The sequence below is a fragment of the Candida pseudojiufengensis genome, assembly GCF_024610245.1.
Source record: "Candida pseudojiufengensis strain CBS 10847 chromosome Unknown scaffold2, whole genome shotgun sequence".
Classification (NCBI taxonomy): Eukaryota; Fungi; Ascomycota; class Pichiomycetes; order Serinales; family Debaryomycetaceae; genus Lodderomyces; species Lodderomyces pseudojiufengensis.
Genome location: NW_026261524.1, coordinates 516,199 through 533,904, shown reverse-complemented (window position 1 = coordinate 533,904; position 17,706 = coordinate 516,199). Strand labels below are relative to the sequence as shown.

Sequence of the window (17,706 nt, the reverse complement as noted above, 5' to 3'; positions counted from 1 at the left end):
TTTGATGATTCCGGTTATTATCTTATTAGTTGGCTTTGAAAATTGTTGATTTTGCGAGTTTGTTCAATTTGACTTATTGTCTGGAAAATGAGAAACATGACAATGACTTTGAGACACATTATCATGACATCATTAATGGACTTTGTCTTTTCAACATAAATTTATGTTTTAAAAAAAGAGATATAAGAAAGCTCTCAAGATGTATCCGTGAGTTTATTACGAATCTACTATTCATTAATTCCTTGATAATTGCATGAGAGTGAAGGCAAAAGTTGCAATAATAAATAGATGAAAATTTGGTAGCAATTTATACATTCTAGGTGCAATCTGTTTCAGAGTTCATAAACTGATATTACGTGGGTGACATGACCAAATTTGTTGACTATTCATTCATTTCTACTTATTTAAATTTGTACAAGTTTTCAAAAAATTAATAAATCTTTTTCTTTTCATCTATTGAAAATTCTCCAGCTCCTGCATTAACAACCAATAATAAACCTCCAACAATTGATAAAATTTGGAAAAATTCATATCTTAAGAAATCTCTTCTTGCATCTCTTGAATCATAAAGCCAAAATTGATTTGTAAATAAATTATAAATAAATAATAATGTTAACATTACAGCAGCTGCAAATTTTGTTTTATATCCAATAATAATTGAAGTACATGATAATAATCCAACAAATATTATAAATAATCTACCAATTGACCAACCTGATGAAAAAACAAATCCTAAAAATAATAAGACTAATAATAATCTACCTGCTAACAAGAAATATTTTTTATTATCTTGATTATTTAACATTGGTAATCCAGGCATATTTAATGATCTTTTATCTCTTACTATAGTATCACTATAAGCTAATACTAAACCTCCAACAACACTTAAATTTCTTAAAATAAATTGAGTATCAAATAATAATCCATAAGCAATCCCCTGGATAATAACAACAAATATTAAAGCAATAGTAGCAATATTGATTTTTTTTCTAGCAATAACTAAAGTAGAACCAATAGTCATTATTAACATATTATTTATTAAAAATATAATAGTTAACCATCTCCAATAATGTCTATAATTATGTAAATAATAAACTTGTTCACTCCATTGTGTAAAAATTCTAACAGTATCTTCATAAAATGTTGCAACTAAAAAAGCTCTTCCAATTGCAGGTACATAAGGTTTTAAAGGTTGAAAATATTCATCAATTAAATCTTCAATTTTTTTACTATAAACTTCAAAATTTTCTAATGGAGATTTTGAACTTGATATTGGTCCTATATTTGCATGTGGTGGTACTTGTTGATGTGGAAATTGATTTTGAAATTGATTAGGCCCACGATATGACATTATGTGAATGTAATTGGTTTTAATTGGCTTTACCTGTAGAGTATGAACGTATGTAATCTAATCAATTGGAGTGTTTATTGTTCTTTGATTATCTAGATCAATAGTGTGAAAATGATTTGTGAAAAAAAAAAAAGGACACATAATAAAAAATTTAAACACTTAACGTTTTATAATTTCTCCATTGATTACTTAATTAGGTAATTGAAGAGGTTAATGAACTTTGAAATATTATATACTGTAACCTGTCTTACTACAAAGTTACCTGGTTTATTACATCCTACAGTTTGACAGGGTTTTAGTTGACACCGTATTACTGGTTCTTAAACTGGACGTATAACCTATTAACTTGGCGCTTAAGTCGTATATTTTTAAGCCATTTTTATTTACATAACTCATTAAAAAAAAGGTTCATCATTTAATTAATTTTGAAGCTCTTAAATTACCATGTTTTCTAACTTCAATATCCATTAAATCTTTTATTCTATGAGCACCTGCTATTCCAATACTTAAAACTTTTTCTAAACTATCTAATGGCATTTTATCTTCTAATAATAATAAAGCTAATTTTTCACTTTTCCCAATAACTCCAATTGTTAAACTACTCATATCAATTTCTTCTAAATTATTTAAATCTAGTATAGGTGATTGATCATATAATCCACAACTTATACTACTAACATAATCATACATTGAAATTCCAGCATCTACTAAAGCTAAAGTTATTGAATTTGTAATTGCTGCTAACATTCCACCATCTTGACTTAATACTTGTACATTTATTACTATACTAGTTCTTGGATAAAGATTTAATAACACGGATTGTTCAAAAGTTCGTTCTAAAGTAGTTTTTAATTCAATTAATCTTCTTTCAGTTTTGGATCTTTTCTTTCTTTCAAAAGTTGCAAAATTCGCTATTGTCAAATTTACTTCGATTGTAGCTTTATCTTCATTTCTTTGTGATCTAGTTGTTGGTTCATTAGGTCCTTGAACTGTACATATAATTTTTGTATTACCTTGTTCAACATATGATGATCCATCTGATGAATTTGGGTGTGTATTTATTCGACATTCAAATCGACGTATTTCATTCCATCTTCTTCCGTCTACCCTTAGTCCTTCGGGTGAATATAGTTCTAGTCTAGACATAAACTGTTGTAGTTGTTTTGTTTCTAATCAGATGGTTGTGAATAATTCTAGATCAGATATCGCGAAGATGTAAATTTACGGACTCATTACTACCAAATGGACTCAATGTTTCATTTTGCAGCTAAACATAATAGATTGATTCATTACAATGTCTATAAACTACCTATAAATTGATTAATTAACCAACAATTGCTCAAATAAAACATTATCGATGAATAAAACAAATTATAATCAAAATTATTTATACCCAAAAATTCTAATTGATATGCATTAAACAACCAAATAGCTTGAGTTATTATCCACAAACTTAATAAAAAAAACCCATTATACCAAGTTAATTTGGTTTTACTTATAAAATGTGGTAGGAATATTAAAAACCAAATAAAATATTGTGAAGTTATTACTTTATTGAATGTAACAAATGTGAAAGTTTGAATGAATAAACATGATAATAAGTCCTTTTTAGCTAAAATTAATGGGATTATTATAGCAGATAATAATAATTGTGGTAAAAATGCTAATTTTTCAATGTCTATGTTAGTTGTTGATGGTAAACTTGATTTATAATATAGTAGAACATTGTATACCGAAAAATTATGTCTGTGATCTAATCTTGTGATATGATATAGATACGAGTTCTCTATGAATTCATATCCATAAATAAAGTACGATATTCCATTTAAACTCAAAAATGCAACTATTGTAAATGATATAAATTGTAAATTTTTGTATGTTGTAAGTTTGAGTATGGGTAAATTAACAATTGATCCGGACTTAGACAAATATAAAGCAATTGATGGTAAATAAATTATTGGATATATTTTGAAATGTACAGCTAAACCGAACCAAAATGCTGATAGTTTGATTTTATCATTGATCAAGTAGTATAAAGACAGCATGATCATTACCGTTAATACACTTTCTGATGAACCTCTTGTACTTATTGTGATCACCATAGGATTTAGTAACCATATTGAACTCAAAATTAGTATCTTCTTCTTACTCAATTTATTCTTTTGTAATAATTTGATAATAAGTACCCCTGTGATTAAATCACTAATCATAAATAAGATTTTACCAAAGTGAAACCAAACCCCTTCCCAATTTATTGGTAAAATCATCCAAGACAAAAGTGGAGTATATCTATAAGTTTCCCTAAGATATGGTGATTGACCTTGATAAACATATTTTGAAGCATCTGTAAAAACCATGTAATCTATATCCGTGTATTTCACCGGCATATGTTTATCTTGATATAATCCAAATAAAAAGAAACCAATTCGTAGTAACACTGCTAATGTAATGATTGTGGAGACATTTAACATTGTTGATCTCAAATCATGAATTGAAAAACTTGAAAAATTGAAAATAAAAGTAAACAAAATATAATTTGCAACAAAAATCAGATTTATTTCTTCAACAATATGTCAAATCCACAAGAAGAAGTGTACAAACAATACCTCAATTATGATTGGGATTCAAATAATGAATTTCAAAAAGGATTATCAAAAATTTTGGAGTCATATAAAGAGAGCTTAAAAGAACAAAACCAACAACCTACTATCCTGTCACTCGATCAAACTCAATTAATCAATCAAGCTAAATCCTTTTTTTTCTGTCAACAAACAGGTCATATTCTAAATCTTGAAGACTTTGAAGACTGGAAGATTCACAATGGTGATAAATTTAAAAAGGATAATAAAATTGAGGAGATCGAAGAATTTGAAGATTCAACTACAACAAATGATGATCCTCCATATTCTTCAAATTATCAAAATTTAGCTGAATTAATTATGTCTGGTAAACCTGTTCCAGGGATCAAAGACATACCTGATACAGTTTTAACTGATCAAGGATCGGAATCTCAAAAGCAACAAAGAGTAAAACCATGGGAAAAGGTGAAAGAGAAAGAAGGTAATTAAACAACTTTTGTATTCTACAAATTCTATTGATCAATCAAAGGTGCATCATAATGTTGTTGTTTATAATCCCAAAAGAATGTCAAATCAGCAGGTCCGGTGACATTACATTGCTTACCATAATCAACATTTTTCATTCTTGAATTAATTAACTCAATATATTGATTGAATTCACATGAAAATCCTATACCATTTTGACAACCAGGAAAAGGTAATACAGCATCATTCATTATAAATCTAATATATTGATTTGAACCACATTTCAATTTTTCCAAATATGTTCTACCACCTTGAGGAAAAAGTTCTGCTGCACTATATGGATTTGGAAATTGAACATGATCAGTTGGTAAATCCTTTTCTGGATTAATTAATCCTAATGATGAAAAATAAAATTCCATATCTGTATCATGAGTAAACATTGGAATAATTTTTTGATCTGATTCTTGTAATAATCTAAGGGATGCTTTAACTAATGGTGATCCTACTACTATACTCAAATTGTTACCTTGACCAATTGAATAATAATTTACTAAATCATTTCTATATCCATTTTTTATATATTCTTCATTAGTAAATAAATCTGAAAATGGTGATGAACCACGAACATTTAATTCAAATGCAATCCATAAAAATAAACCAGATACTTGATTAGTAGTTAAATTTAATCCAGGATTATCAACTAACCAACGATTTAAAATATCTTGTAAATAACTTTTATCAAATTGATTACTTATATGATCATTATTTATATTATTTAATGCATTACATGCATACCTTGGTGTTAATGAATTACCTCCCATTTTTTTATCTTCGTCAATTACAACTATTTCAACATCATCTTCATTATAAGTATCTCCTAAAAACCCTCTAGCAAAATAATTTGCTGTTTGATAACATCTACCAGAATTACTTGTAAATACTGTGAAAGTTGTAGTATTATCGTATAAATCATTATATCTTTGCCTAAAGTAAGTTCCATGTCTCAATGCATTTGAAGTTCCTGCATAAGTTCCTTCTGAGTTTGTTGGTGATGTTTCCTTCTCATAATAATCTTTATCTTTTACAAAATATTCATAATTATTTAAAAATGATAAATCACCTTTAAATGGTTGTCCATAACTTTTAAAACTTTCCATTATAGTATCAAAAAATTGACCATCTCCTTTACTTGGAAATCTTTCTCCATGTCTTGATATCATTTGAACTTGTTCAACAGAACAACCATTTGGAATATCTATACTTATACCATACCTTGAACCTTGTTTATATGGACCTGAACCACCTAAGAAATTTATTATCAGATATTGATCATTTGAAGCTTGTTGAGGAGTTGCAAGATCCTGAAATATGGATTGAGCGACTAGTAATAAGTTCGAATTTAGCACTTTCGGGAATGAAACCATGGTTTAACGACTGTTGCTTCTTGATAATTCAGTTGTTAACAATGATTTCAATGATTATTTCAACGATTATATATAGATACTGGCTATCACGTGGGGCAATTTATCAACTTGGTTATGAAATGAATCGGACAATTAAAACATTTATTCATCTAGTGAAATTTTTAAAAATTGGTTTGGTTAGTTGTTATACAATGTATACACACACGTTACATAATGGTTTGGTTAATTGAAAAATTAAGGGGGTTTAATATCACCAAATTTTGAAACGACTTAAATTTTTTTTCATTTTAGGTATTTCATTGTTTCTGATAAACACTATTCACAAACTTTTACTAATCACGTATGGTATCTACTACCTAACAATTTGTATTTGGAACTTGTTCAGAAATCAGAGGCTGCGGTTGAATTCTACATCGAGGGAGCTTTAACATTTCTTAGCAAGAGTTATGAATGAGATCATGTGTAACACGTGTTTATGGTTACAAAACATGAAGATGGTCTAATCAACATTATGAAGTTGCAAATATCAATGATATACTGCTTAGTTTTCAAGCTATAATCACAATCTTATCGATTTGAGTGTCGTACTAACAATGATATCAAAAAAAAAAAATGTAAGACACAAAAAAAAATCAAGAGTGTTACTTTATACCGATCAAGTCGTCAGTCATTCATTATCCATCATTGTTCACCTCACAATCACTACGTGATTATCTCCTAGCACCTACCGTATTTACTTAGACCATTTTAGCATAGACACAACACCAAATCATATGAGCGATTCAGAACAATGGAAAGAGATACCGTTATTTGCTCCAACAGAAGATGATTTAAAAGATGTTAGAACTCATATTTTTAAATTCAGCTCCAAAAATGAAATAAATTTTGATAAATTCCAAAGACCAGTGTATATGAGTCGGAAAGATCCTAGAAATATTAGTTTTCATCTATCTAGAAAAGAACAAGAACAACGTAAAAAGGAGAGACAAGAAGAAGAAGCAAGGAAAAAAGAGGAAATAGAACGAGAGAAAGCTCAACAAGATCAAGAAGATCAATCAAAACCTAAAGCACAAACACCAGATGCAGAGCAAAGTAAAATTGCACCAGATGGAGGAGCTCGTAGAGGTAAAAAAAGTCTTTTCAAACGTAAGACTAAACAAATAAATTTAATGGATGATGCTAAGAGAAAACTTCGTTACGAAGAACATTTCCCATGGATACTAGAAGATTATACTGGTGATAATGTATTCACATCAAGTTATGAGGCCCCTTCCAATGAACAAGCTCTATTTGTATTTGATAAGAATGGTTTCAAATTAATACCTGTTGAAAAGTCATATAGATTTGCTCCAAGAAATAGATATGCCACATTGACGATTGAAGAAGCTGAAGCCAAAATGAGTGAAAGTAATATACCACGTTGGCTTATGAAACATATGGAAGAAGACTCGATACAGGAAGGAATTCCAGATCAAAGATTTAAAAAAAGTTTTCGAACAGCAAGTAATAATATGAGAACTGTTACAGGAGGTGCAGTAAATGAGCGAGATTCAGATCATGATGATTTGGATTTTGAAGAAGAATTTGCAGATGATGAAGAAGCTCCGATTATGGATGGAGATGAAGAAGAAAATAAATTATCAGAGCGTAAAGTTAAAAAAGAAATGTTGAAAGCTGCTCATTTCAATGCTGAAGAAGAAGCAGATGATGATTTAGATGATCTTTTTGAAACTGAAAAATCAAGAAAAGTGGATAAAGAAGGTAAAAAATTGAGAAAAGTATTGAATAAAAGAGAAGGTGGCATATATGATAGTGATGAAGATGAACAAGAAGGTCAACAATATTTATCTAAATCAGATTTAGAAAGTGATGAAGAAAGTGAATCAGAAATTAAAGTTAAGACGGAACCAGGTGAAGATGAACCGTTACAACCGCAACAATATCAAAGAACAATTAGCGCGAAAGACATTGGAGATGGGTTTGTTTTAGTGAAAGCACCTAAAGAGTTCCTAGAGACATTACCTTTTGGAGATTGGCTTCCAAATGGTAGAAAACCAGATTTGTCTGCACCTTTTAAACGAATCAAATTGGAAAAGACCCCATCGAAAGAACGTTCACCTTCACCAGCGCCAGTTGTAAATACCGCAATTACGGAAGATGATTTGAATAACCCTGGTCCTGACTCATTGTTGGTTACAGTGAAAGACGTTCTTGATATCGTACGAGATAGACCATTAACCACAAAAGAGTTATTAGTTGGCTTAAAAAGTAGAGTCAGTGCTCATCCAGATAACAAGCAACGTATAATTGCTATAGTCAAACAAAACTTGAAATTAGTTGATGGTAAATTAGTATTAAAAGAGTAATAAATTATATAGGATGCATGGTAGGTTTATACAATTTCAACGATTTTATCATCATCTTCGTCACTTTCAATTGCCTCGATTTCAGCATTATCTGGTGCTTCATCTCTTTGCAACATTTGTACAACTCTATCACATAAATCAGTAACTTCTTCAACATTACTTACCTTATGTAATTCTCTAACTATGGAATATACTCTTTTTTCTCTAAGATATTCTCTAGCTGGTTTTGTAGTACATAGTAATAATAATGATTCTAAATGTATGCATTGAATACCAGCTAATGGTTCTCTTTGTTTATCTGGTGGTAATAATTGTAATTCATCAGGTAAGTCAAACACCTCATCTTCATCAATTTCTTCGGGACCAGCTAAAGGTAATAGTATAAATGGTAAGATGTTAATCTTCGGATCGGTAAGTAACCTCATGTGAGCGTTTGTATCAAATAATGAGTTTTTAATAGTTGAAGCTACTCCTTCTCTTCTTATTTTATCCTCATACTTTTCTGTAAATACTAATAACTTCGATAAAGGAACAACATTATCATATGATTGTTCTTCTATAAAATATGACCTACCTTGTTGAAATCTTGACAAATCTGCAAAAAAGTAGGCAAGATAATCAAAATTTGCATAATTATTTAATTTTTGATCATTTCCTTTCACGAAACAATCCATTAGACAATTAATAACTCTAGAAGATGGAAATATGTTTTTCTCTTCCTCATTCAACGTTATTTCAACGTCAAGTATATTATTAATTGAATCATTTTTCGCTAGATTAGTCAATAGTATACACATTATATCGGCATTAGTGTTTTTTAAATTGACTATTTTTGAAACTAAGAATTTTAGGTATTCAAAATCCTCAACTATTAAATTCCTTATTAATACATCTTCACACAAGTTTGCTAATATTGTAATTGATTGATTTACTAAAGTCTTACTATCTGATTTGCTCAACCTCTTCAAATCATTGATGGCTTCGTAATTATCATATGAAAAGATATTTTGATTAGGCCCAGTTGAAAATTGTACCAAGTTGTCTAATGCAATTTGAACCACTGCTGGTTGCGGTGAATGCAAAAATCCTACTAATTCTTCTAACTCAGTTGGCATTATGATATAAATTGTTCAGGTTTGTTTGTTAGAAGAGATGATTTTGCAGCTAAAAAAAAAAAAAAAATTAAAATTATAATTCCGATTTCAATCAATGATGTAATGCGTGTTCTGATAAGCTCTTTCTTTTATTATTGAAATCTTGAGTTATAACGCTTTGACCTACGAATAGGAACGTTTATTATTGTATCTGTGGCTAGTATGAGGGAAAGAGATAGTTCTTACATCGTCAACATTACTGACTTCCTTGATAAGTTATCATTAACTTCGATCTAATATCAATATATTCGGAGTTTTATCTTAAATTTGATTAGTAATTTGTTCAGCCCAACGTCGGTATTATTGTCGATATTTACGAATTCTTAGTTGAATTGAAGCGTATATTTATTCTTTGTTTTACAATTCATCAAATTACAGTGGCTTAAGTTTTGGCCTGAACATAAATTGTTTGAGAAAGTCCGTGCCGTTATCAGGAGTTTCGAGTAGTTCAACAAATTTCAATACAAATATTTTAAATTTTTTCTCTTTATTTATATACTTCTACTTCCTCAATTCTTGACAATTTAACAACTTATCATTATAAATTAAGACCATATCAGACATGGCTAGTCATCCACCGGGAGAATGTTGTGTGAGCTCAACTTTACATGAAGGTAAACCAATTGGAGTCCATAAAGAATTATTGGGATTGAAAACATACACAGTTGGAGAGTCAGAACAAATTCTAATTATATTAACTGATATACATGGTAATGAACTCAATAATGTGTTATTGATTGCTGATGAATTTTCAAAAGCCGGGTTCAAAGTTTTGATTCCAGACATATTAAAGGGAGATCCAATTAAAGATGGTGATGATTTACAAATCTGGTTAAAAAGTCATACCCCAGAAATCACTAACCCAATTGTTGAAGGGTTTGTTAGTAAAGTTAAAAATGAATTGAAACCAAAATTTTTAGCCGGTGTAGGTTTTTGTTTCGGTGCCAAATATGCAATTATTAATGCATCTTCTAAAAGTCCTTTGTTTGACGTTATATCAATTATGCATCCAAGTTTTGTCACGATTGAAGAAGTTGCAGATCTCAATGGTACGTTATATCTCTAGATAAATGATAAATTGAACTACAGTACTAACAATTACACCTTTTTAGTCCCAATTACAATTCAAGCTGCAGAAACAGATCCAATTTTTACAACTGAATTAAGACACAAATCAGAAGTAAAATTGGTAGAGATCAAAGCTAGATATCAAATTGATTTATTTTCTCATGTTAGTCATGGATTTGTTGTTAGAGGCTCTCCAGATGATTTAATTGTGAAATATTCAAAAGAAAGAGCTATTGCCAATACTATCGCTTTTTTCAAAAATGTGGATTTAATTAATTCTAGATTATAAGTTAGATAGATATAGAAACTAGCTTGAAGGATACTTAGATATATAATGCTACAAGATTTTTCTACAAGTTAATTTCTACCTATAACTCTCTATTCTTTTACTTAATACTAAAAACCAGCTAAATTCTTCTACAATTTCAAATTTGAAGCTGGCGGCTAATAGTATCAATGCTTGGAAATTTAATATCGCAATGCTACTAGCTATCACTAGGATCTTGAAAACGATTTAAATTATTGCTCAAATTTAATTTCACCGAAGATACTAAATTTTGAAACATGTGGACCAAAAAAATAATGTTTAATCAGTTACACAAAATCAAATTTGAAACCCTTTATAAGTGAACAGATTATATGTAAATTCTATAAACCAATATAATCTTCTGCATTCTCAATTTTAATTCCATCGGCTTCCTCATGAATATTTAACCAGTTAACATTATTGTACTTCTCCAGATTAATTGATGTTTCTTTCCTAATATCTTTCTCGGAATCAGCTAAAACTAATATAGCTATTGCATCATATCCACCTGCACCTGGTACAGTTCCACCTAAGCAACCACGTAGCTCACTCAATCGATCTAATAACTGTGCTTGTTCGATTGGTTCAACTGGAACATTTGCTTTTAAAGTTAAGTCTCGTAATCCCTTTCTAATCTGCAATAATGATTTTTTGATATCTTCGAGGTTTACTTCAGTGACTGCTTTAATAAAACTAGTGTTAGCTTCTTTTAATGAATTATATATTATTTCACTCTCCTCTGGTTTATCCTTCTTCCATTGTAATATCTTAGATACCATTTTGGGAGTTTCTGATCCCCCATTAACATCGCCCATTAATAGCTTGACTTCAGCAGGTAATGCACATGACTCGTGTACAAAATCCCACTTAGATTCGACCGTTGACTTCAACAAATTGGGCTCCAAATCAGACTCTAACACTTTGTTTACTATATCCGGTTGAAATCTTCGATACTTTATTGATCCATATATTGCTGCAGCTACATCAAACCCCGAGCCTATTTTTTGTTGAGCTAAACAATGTGCAATTTGTGATAAGTTATGTAATATTTCGATGGAACTTCCAGGTTTGAAAAATGACATTAGTGACGTTACTAGTACCGCAACTAATCCAGCTGATGAACCCAATCCAGTTTTTGGTACTTCGTTTATCTGTGTATTATGGTAATGAAATGATTTTTTACCATTGTATGATTTTTTAATTATAGTACCTTCATTTGAATGATATTCAGGATCGGAATATATCGTGATATGTAAATTGTAATTCGTGGTCGGTCTGACATAGGATAAAATGGTAGTTATTGATGCTTGTACAAATGGATTCTTCTTATTATTGATCTCTGTGGATTCTAGGTATTCCCATTCGCCGTCAAATTGAGGTGATTTAACAACTATAGATGAATAATTTTGAGTTGGTTGTGACTCTAACACTGCATGCATACGTGATGATAACGCTATAACATACGCATCATATATAGGATCCAACACCAAATAACCACCAGCTAATAAAGCTTTTCCTGGAGCACTGAATGCTTGAGACATAAACGTTATTGTTGATTGAAAAATCTCGTATATTTTAGGAAACTTAAAAAAATACGAATCAGTTACCAGAAATTTTTAAATCAGATTTTGCATTATCGCGATCTTAAATCATGCAACAACAACACCAAAAAGAACATCAACATCTACTACTATACCAACTCAGCAACGAAGAATAATGACGAAAATTGGAATTATTGGACTAGGTGATATGGGTCTTCTTTATGCAAGAAGATTCAGTGAAGCCGGGTGGTCAGTAATTGGATGTGATCGTGAAGAGAATTATGAACCACTACTAGACAAATATCAAAATGAAAAATTCGAGATCAGAAAAAATGGTCATTTGGTATCAAGAGAAGCAGACTATATAATTTACAGTGTTGAAGCTGAAAATATAGATAGAATTGTTTCCATCTACGGTCCATCCACTAAGTATGGTGCAATAGTTGGTGGTCAAACATCTTGTAAAGCTCCAGAAATTGCTGCTTTTGAAAAATATTTACCAGAAGATACGGAAATAGTATCTATACATTCATTACATGGACCGAAAGTCAATACGACAGGTCAACCCTTGGTTCTAATACCGCATAGATCATCCGAAAAGTCATTAGAGCTAGTCAAAGGTATAGTAGCATGCTTGAAATCAAAAATGGTCATCTTAACAGCTAAAGAGCATGATAGAATAACAGCGGATACACAAGCAGTGACCCACGCTGCATTTTTATCAATGGGAGTGGCATGGAAATCAATGTTTCAATATCCTTGGGAAACTCCAAAATGGATTGGAGGTATTGAAAATGCTAAAATAAATATATCATTACGAATATTTTCAAATAAATGGCATGTATATGCAGGATTAGCTATAACAAATCCTTCAGCTCATGAGCAAGTATTACAATATTCAAAATCCACGACAGAAATATTTACGTTAATGATTCAGGGAAAAAAGCAAGAATTGAATGATCGAATGCAAAAAGTTAAAAGATTTGTCTTCAAGCATATAAATAATCATAATTTACTATTAGATGATAACATCTTGGAGAAATTTTCATTGAGTAAAACACCACCAGAAGGAAAACAGCCCAATTCACATTTATCGCTTTTGGCTATAGCTGATAGTTGGTATAATCTTGGAATAGTACCATATGATCACATAATATGTTCCACTCCATTATTCAGAATCTTTTTAGGAGTGACTGAATACGTATTTTGTACTACTGGTTTATTGGAGGAAAGTATAAATGTTGCTGCAACAGACACAAGTTTTAGACAAGATGACTTACATTTTACGTTAGCTGCTGAATCATGGGCTAAAATTATAAAATTTGGAAATTTTAATTTATATAAAGATGAATTTGAAAAGACTCAAGCTTTTTTTCAACCGATGTTTCAAGAAGCTAATGCTATAGGTAATGAAATGATAAAAACAATATTAGAAAGAGTAAAAGAAAGGGAAAATAATAATACTTAAATAGTTAATTTCAACTTTTGAATTTTTTTCATTTATTGCATTAAACACCTTACTTGTTTCAGTGTTACATATTCTATTACATTATTTACATTTGTTCATCCTTAATTACATCCATTAGCCAATCCAACCCTTCATTCAATCCTTCCCCCTTTATTGCACTAGAAGCAACAATGCTCCAACTTCTATCTTTCAAATCGGTTAGATTCAAAGCTTGTGAAACTTCTGCTGCTGACATTGCCCCATTTTGATCTTGTTTATTTGCAAAAACTAATAACGCTGAATCTTGTAATTCTTCTTCTTTTAACATAGTATGTAATTCTTTACAAGCAGTATCTATTCTATCTTTATCTGTTGAATCAACAACGAATATTACTGCTGACGTATTACTATAATAACATCTCCAATAAGGTCTTATGGAAGTTTGACCACCTAAATCCCATATGTTCAATGTGATATTTTTATACTTTAATGTCTCCACGTTAAATCCTATTGTTGGCTTTGTAGTTACTACTTCTCCCATTTGTAATCTATATAATATTGTTGTTTTACCTGCACCATCTAATCCTAGTATAAGTATTCTTATTTCCTTTTGTATACCCCATAGTTTACCAAATATATTCGCAAAACTAAACGCTTGGCCCATTGTCTGTTATGAGGTTTTGAATTGTTTGTAGTAAAGGTATGAATGCAGACTTTGACAAGTTTTATAAGTTGATAGACCGCTAAATGTATTGATCTGATCGTAAAAATAGATGTATTATTTAAAATATTGTGAGTTGGTGTCACATGAATTTAAAGAACGTCATGATTTTTATATTTCCGACATTCATTGATTATTCTATGACATAATTGATATCACCAAAACAATTCATAAAAATATATCCCCATATTAACATAACAAATTAAGATTACAAACTACAATGTCAGAACACCCAAAGGGAATATTAAGGAATAACTCAACATCAGAGCAGCTGCGCGCACAACAACTACAAGATAAATTAGATAGACAAGAAGTTATAAAAAATACAAGATTAAATGCAAAATTAAATTCTGATTCTTCAAAAGGAGATGAAATTAGAGCCAAAATAGCTCAAAAGAAGAAAGAACTAGGGGAATCAGATGATCCTGATGAATCCAAACCGGAACATTTGAAATGGGATGAATTGAATATATACAAGAATGAACAAGAAAAATCGGCAACTATGAAGATAGATGAACCAAAAACTCCTTATGAAGGTGGTTTTAATCCTGAAGGTGAATATTATAAAGATGATGAAGATCAAAATAATGGAGATGAAGATATACCACAATTTGACTTGGGAGAAGGAGAGTATGATAAATTAGACAATGACAATAAGAATGAATCATCATTACATGGAAGTGAAGTAATCAAGGATCCTAATCAGGATGACGAAGGAGATGAAGATGAAGAGAAAGAACCACAAGAAGAGCAATTGACTGCTGAAGAAAGACATAAAAGGTTTGAAGAGAAAAGGAAAGAACATTACCATCTTAAGGCGTTACCATTGAAACATAAAATAGATATTCCTGATGATGATAATGATAATGATAGTAGTACTGATGCAACTGTATAGTTTATATATTACAATAAAAATTATAAGATTGTATCTAATTAAAATATTTCAAATAATTGGCTTGTAATGCACCAACAGCTATTAATTCTTTGGCTGCTTCATCAATAGTAGCTTTTGCGGTTGTTGCATCAGCTCCTTTCAATTTATTTGCAACTTCTCCTAATTTTACATCATCAAATTTTTCAATAATCAATTCGAGATCAGCATCAATGTCAGCACTTTTAGCTGAATCTCCGAAATAATCATTATCTTTGGCAGCAGCTCTAATATTTCTTTTATTTTTCTTTTTAGCTGCTTTTGCTGCTTCCTTAGCCTTTTTGGAATCAGCTTTAGCTGATGCGGCCTCTTCTGCTGCCTTTTTAGCAGCAGCTTCCTCGGCAGCTTTTTTGGCAGCAGCTTCTTCAGCAGCTTTTCTCGAATCTGCTTCTTTATCCCATTTCTTAGCTGCTTTTGCCTTTTTAGCTTCTTCTTTAAACTTTTTGATTCTTGGATCTTCACTATAAGCTCTTTCAACAAGCTCAATGAGTCTTTTATTGTCTTCTTGTTTAAATTTTTTTCTTGCAGCTACATTTTTACGTTCAATATAACGTTTATGATCTCTATTTGCTGTATCATCAGGTACGTCTTCATCTTTAAATTCAAATGTTTTCCAAGAATCAAATTTATTCCAAAAATTATAAAATTTATCAACTTCCTCTTTTGAAGCATCTTGTGAACCTAATTGAGGTACTGGTTGTTTAGATGAAAATCTACCTTCACTTTCAAAGATAGGGCCCCAAACTTCGAAAAAGTCATATTTTGATTTTGATGAAGGTGGTTGTGGATCTTTTGCAGTATCAACTGAATCATATTGTTTCCTTTTAGTTGGGTCCAACATAACTTCAAATGCTTTTTGAATAATTTTGAAAAATGAATCATGCTCTAATCCACCACTTGCAGATTTTTTGTCAGGATGATGTTTTAATACTTGTTTTCTATGAGCTCTTCTAATTTGATCTTCATTTGCTTTATATCTTAAATGTGATAACCCTAAAACTGCATACAAATCTGCCGTTTTCCATTCTCTTGGGTCATGTTCTAATAATTCTTCACTTTGTTCTTCATCTCCTAAATCTTCATCTTCGTTTGTCTCTATTTGTTTAACATTTTTTTCAGCTTCTAATTTTTCAAACTCTGACCATGTATGTCCTCTCAAAGTTCTAGACGCATGTGCTAAAAAGTAACGACCAACAGGTTCAATTGGACGACGATTTGGGGCAGAATATTTTCCGTGTGCTTTAAACGAGTCAGCACTTCCTGATGGTAATACTATTGACATTTTAATTCTAAATGAGGTTGTGGTATGGCTTTAAATGTACTTTACTTCACTGCATCAAATTTTTTTTTCACATTTTGAGTAGATTTAGGAAAATTGACACAAAATCGTAGAGATATAAAGAGATGGAATAATCTACAAGGAGACTTAATCAATCGTTAATCATCTATTCTTTTATAGCGGACATGTCCAATACTTCAATTGAGCCTTCGTTCTTCATGTCTTTTTCTTCTAATAGATTCACGATAGCTCTATAATTCATAGGATCAATTATTCCAACAATTTCATAAGTTTTACCATTATTTTCAAGTTCGTCTAAATGATCTATTTTAGGTTTAATTTCATCTTCATATAATTTTTGATATGCTTTCTTCGTGAGTAATATTTTAACTTTCATTTGGGCTCTTGCTATAGGTATGATTTGTTTTTCGATCAATAGTTTTATTGCATCTAATGCTTGAGTCTTGGTTGGTTTCGTTGGGTTTATATGAAATTTCAATTCAGCTAACGCTTTATCTATCATTGTTGGAGGATATCTTTTTTTCGATCTTGGATTTATACATTTGGATGATATTATTGTTAAAAATTCATTTTGTTTTTGTTGTAAATTTGCATTTCTTTCTTTTTCATGTAGTTGAATTTCTCCTTTATTTAGTATTTCCATTATGATTTGATCTTGATCAGTTGTATTAAATGCCTTTTGAAGATCATCATTATTCGCAACTTGTCCTTTTGAAACATTTATGAATACTTGAGGAATTTGTAAAACTTCATCTAAATCCTTTTCTATTTTAGACCTCCAATCTTGTACTTTATTTTGATAACATGCTATTTCAAATCTTTTTTTACCCTTCTTCATTCGTACTAATGAAACATTTGTCAATTTTATCTGACTATTTGGTTGATTTATAACTGCCATTATGGTTGTAGAATTAAATAAAATAGTTTGGTTTACACCGTTAAGTAATATTAAAAAAAAATGGTTGTACTTAATATTTCTCGCTATCAATAATTTATTTAGGAAGAGTTTAAGAGATATTCAAATACTACAATTTCATATCAATGAAATAAAC

General features: G+C 30.3%; 14 protein-coding genes across 14 annotated transcripts; 5 read left to right on the top strand and 9 right to left on the bottom strand. All coding sequences in view use genetic code 12, as the record gives it.

The window, feature by feature from the left end:
- Window positions 1-430: 430 nt before the first annotated feature.
- ERV29 (Erv29p) lies at window positions 431-1,351 on the bottom strand (the record flags this gene model as incomplete). Its single annotated transcript, XM_051755678.1, has 1 exon — window positions 431-1,351. One exon carries the CDS (start codon window positions 1,349-1,351, stop codon window positions 431-433), a length of 921 nt encoding a protein of 306 aa, XP_051616176.1.
- A 411-nt stretch (window positions 1,352-1,762) lies between these two features.
- On the bottom strand, window positions 1,763-2,497 carry KGF55_001134 (exosome non-catalytic core subunit; the record flags this gene model as incomplete). The annotated part of the gene is made up of 1 exon (XM_051755677.1): window positions 1,763-2,497. The coding sequence occupies one exon, from the start codon at window positions 2,495-2,497 to the stop codon at window positions 1,763-1,765; it is 735 nt and encodes a 244-aa protein (XP_051616175.1).
- Window positions 2,498-2,649: 152 nt separating this feature from the next.
- On the bottom strand, window positions 2,650-3,822 carry KGF55_001133 (glycosylphosphatidylinositol-alpha 1,4 mannosyltransferase I; the record flags this gene model as incomplete). The annotated part of the gene is made up of 1 exon (XM_051755676.1): window positions 2,650-3,822. The coding sequence occupies one exon, from the start codon at window positions 3,820-3,822 to the stop codon at window positions 2,650-2,652; it is 1,173 nt and encodes a 390-aa protein (XP_051616174.1).
- A 99-nt stretch (window positions 3,823-3,921) lies between these two features.
- KGF55_001132 (uncharacterized protein) lies at window positions 3,922-4,419 on the top strand (the record flags this gene model as incomplete). Its single annotated transcript, XM_051755675.1, has 1 exon — window positions 3,922-4,419. One exon carries the CDS (start codon window positions 3,922-3,924, stop codon window positions 4,417-4,419), a length of 498 nt encoding a protein of 165 aa, XP_051616173.1.
- Window positions 4,420-4,442: 23 nt separating this feature from the next.
- On the bottom strand, window positions 4,443-5,819 carry PHO114 (Pho114p; the record flags this gene model as incomplete). The annotated part of the gene is made up of 1 exon (XM_051755674.1): window positions 4,443-5,819. The coding sequence occupies one exon, from the start codon at window positions 5,817-5,819 to the stop codon at window positions 4,443-4,445; it is 1,377 nt and encodes a 458-aa protein (XP_051616172.1).
- Window positions 5,820-6,592: 773 nt separating this feature from the next.
- On the top strand, window positions 6,593-8,185 carry TFG1 (transcription factor IIF subunit; the record flags this gene model as incomplete). Its single annotated transcript, XM_051755673.1, has 1 exon — window positions 6,593-8,185. One exon carries the CDS (start codon window positions 6,593-6,595, stop codon window positions 8,183-8,185), a length of 1,593 nt encoding a protein of 530 aa, XP_051616171.1.
- A 26-nt stretch (window positions 8,186-8,211) lies between these two features.
- Window positions 8,212-9,300, bottom strand: HGH1 (Hgh1p; the record flags this gene model as incomplete). The annotated part of the gene is made up of 1 exon (XM_051755672.1): window positions 8,212-9,300. One exon carries the CDS (start codon window positions 9,298-9,300, stop codon window positions 8,212-8,214), a length of 1,089 nt encoding a protein of 362 aa, XP_051616170.1.
- A 601-nt stretch (window positions 9,301-9,901) lies between these two features.
- On the top strand, window positions 9,902-10,696 carry KGF55_001128 (uncharacterized protein; the record flags this gene model as incomplete). Its single annotated transcript, XM_051755671.1, has 2 exons — window positions 9,902-10,388; window positions 10,452-10,696. 2 exons carry the CDS (start codon window positions 9,902-9,904, stop codon window positions 10,694-10,696), a joined length of 732 nt encoding a protein of 243 aa, XP_051616169.1.
- A 359-nt stretch (window positions 10,697-11,055) lies between these two features.
- ERG8 (phosphomevalonate kinase) lies at window positions 11,056-12,255 on the bottom strand (the record flags this gene model as incomplete). The annotated part of the gene is made up of 1 exon (XM_051755670.1): window positions 11,056-12,255. One exon carries the CDS (start codon window positions 12,253-12,255, stop codon window positions 11,056-11,058), a length of 1,200 nt encoding a protein of 399 aa, XP_051616168.1.
- Window positions 12,256-12,430: 175 nt separating this feature from the next.
- On the top strand, window positions 12,431-13,723 carry TYR1 (prephenate dehydrogenase (NADP(+)); the record flags this gene model as incomplete). The annotated part of the gene is made up of 1 exon (XM_051755668.1): window positions 12,431-13,723. One exon carries the CDS (start codon window positions 12,431-12,433, stop codon window positions 13,721-13,723), a length of 1,293 nt encoding a protein of 430 aa, XP_051616167.1.
- Window positions 13,724-13,808: 85 nt separating this feature from the next.
- Window positions 13,809-14,366, bottom strand: ARL1 (Arf family GTPase; the record flags this gene model as incomplete). The annotated part of the gene is made up of 1 exon (XM_051755667.1): window positions 13,809-14,366. One exon carries the CDS (start codon window positions 14,364-14,366, stop codon window positions 13,809-13,811), a length of 558 nt encoding a protein of 185 aa, XP_051616166.1.
- Window positions 14,367-14,643: 277 nt separating this feature from the next.
- On the top strand, window positions 14,644-15,318 carry KGF55_001124 (uncharacterized protein; the record flags this gene model as incomplete). The annotated part of the gene is made up of 1 exon (XM_051755666.1): window positions 14,644-15,318. One exon carries the CDS (start codon window positions 14,644-14,646, stop codon window positions 15,316-15,318), a length of 675 nt encoding a protein of 224 aa, XP_051616165.1.
- Window positions 15,319-15,352: 34 nt separating this feature from the next.
- Window positions 15,353-16,636, bottom strand: ZUO1 (zuotin; the record flags this gene model as incomplete). The annotated part of the gene is made up of 1 exon (XM_051755665.1): window positions 15,353-16,636. The coding sequence occupies one exon, from the start codon at window positions 16,634-16,636 to the stop codon at window positions 15,353-15,355; it is 1,284 nt and encodes a 427-aa protein (XP_051616164.1).
- A 163-nt stretch (window positions 16,637-16,799) lies between these two features.
- KGF55_001122 (guanine nucleotide exchange factor) lies at window positions 16,800-17,552 on the bottom strand (the record flags this gene model as incomplete). Its single annotated transcript, XM_051755664.1, has 1 exon — window positions 16,800-17,552. The coding sequence occupies one exon, from the start codon at window positions 17,550-17,552 to the stop codon at window positions 16,800-16,802; it is 753 nt and encodes a 250-aa protein (XP_051616163.1).
- Between the last annotated feature and the right edge of the window lie 154 nt (window positions 17,553-17,706).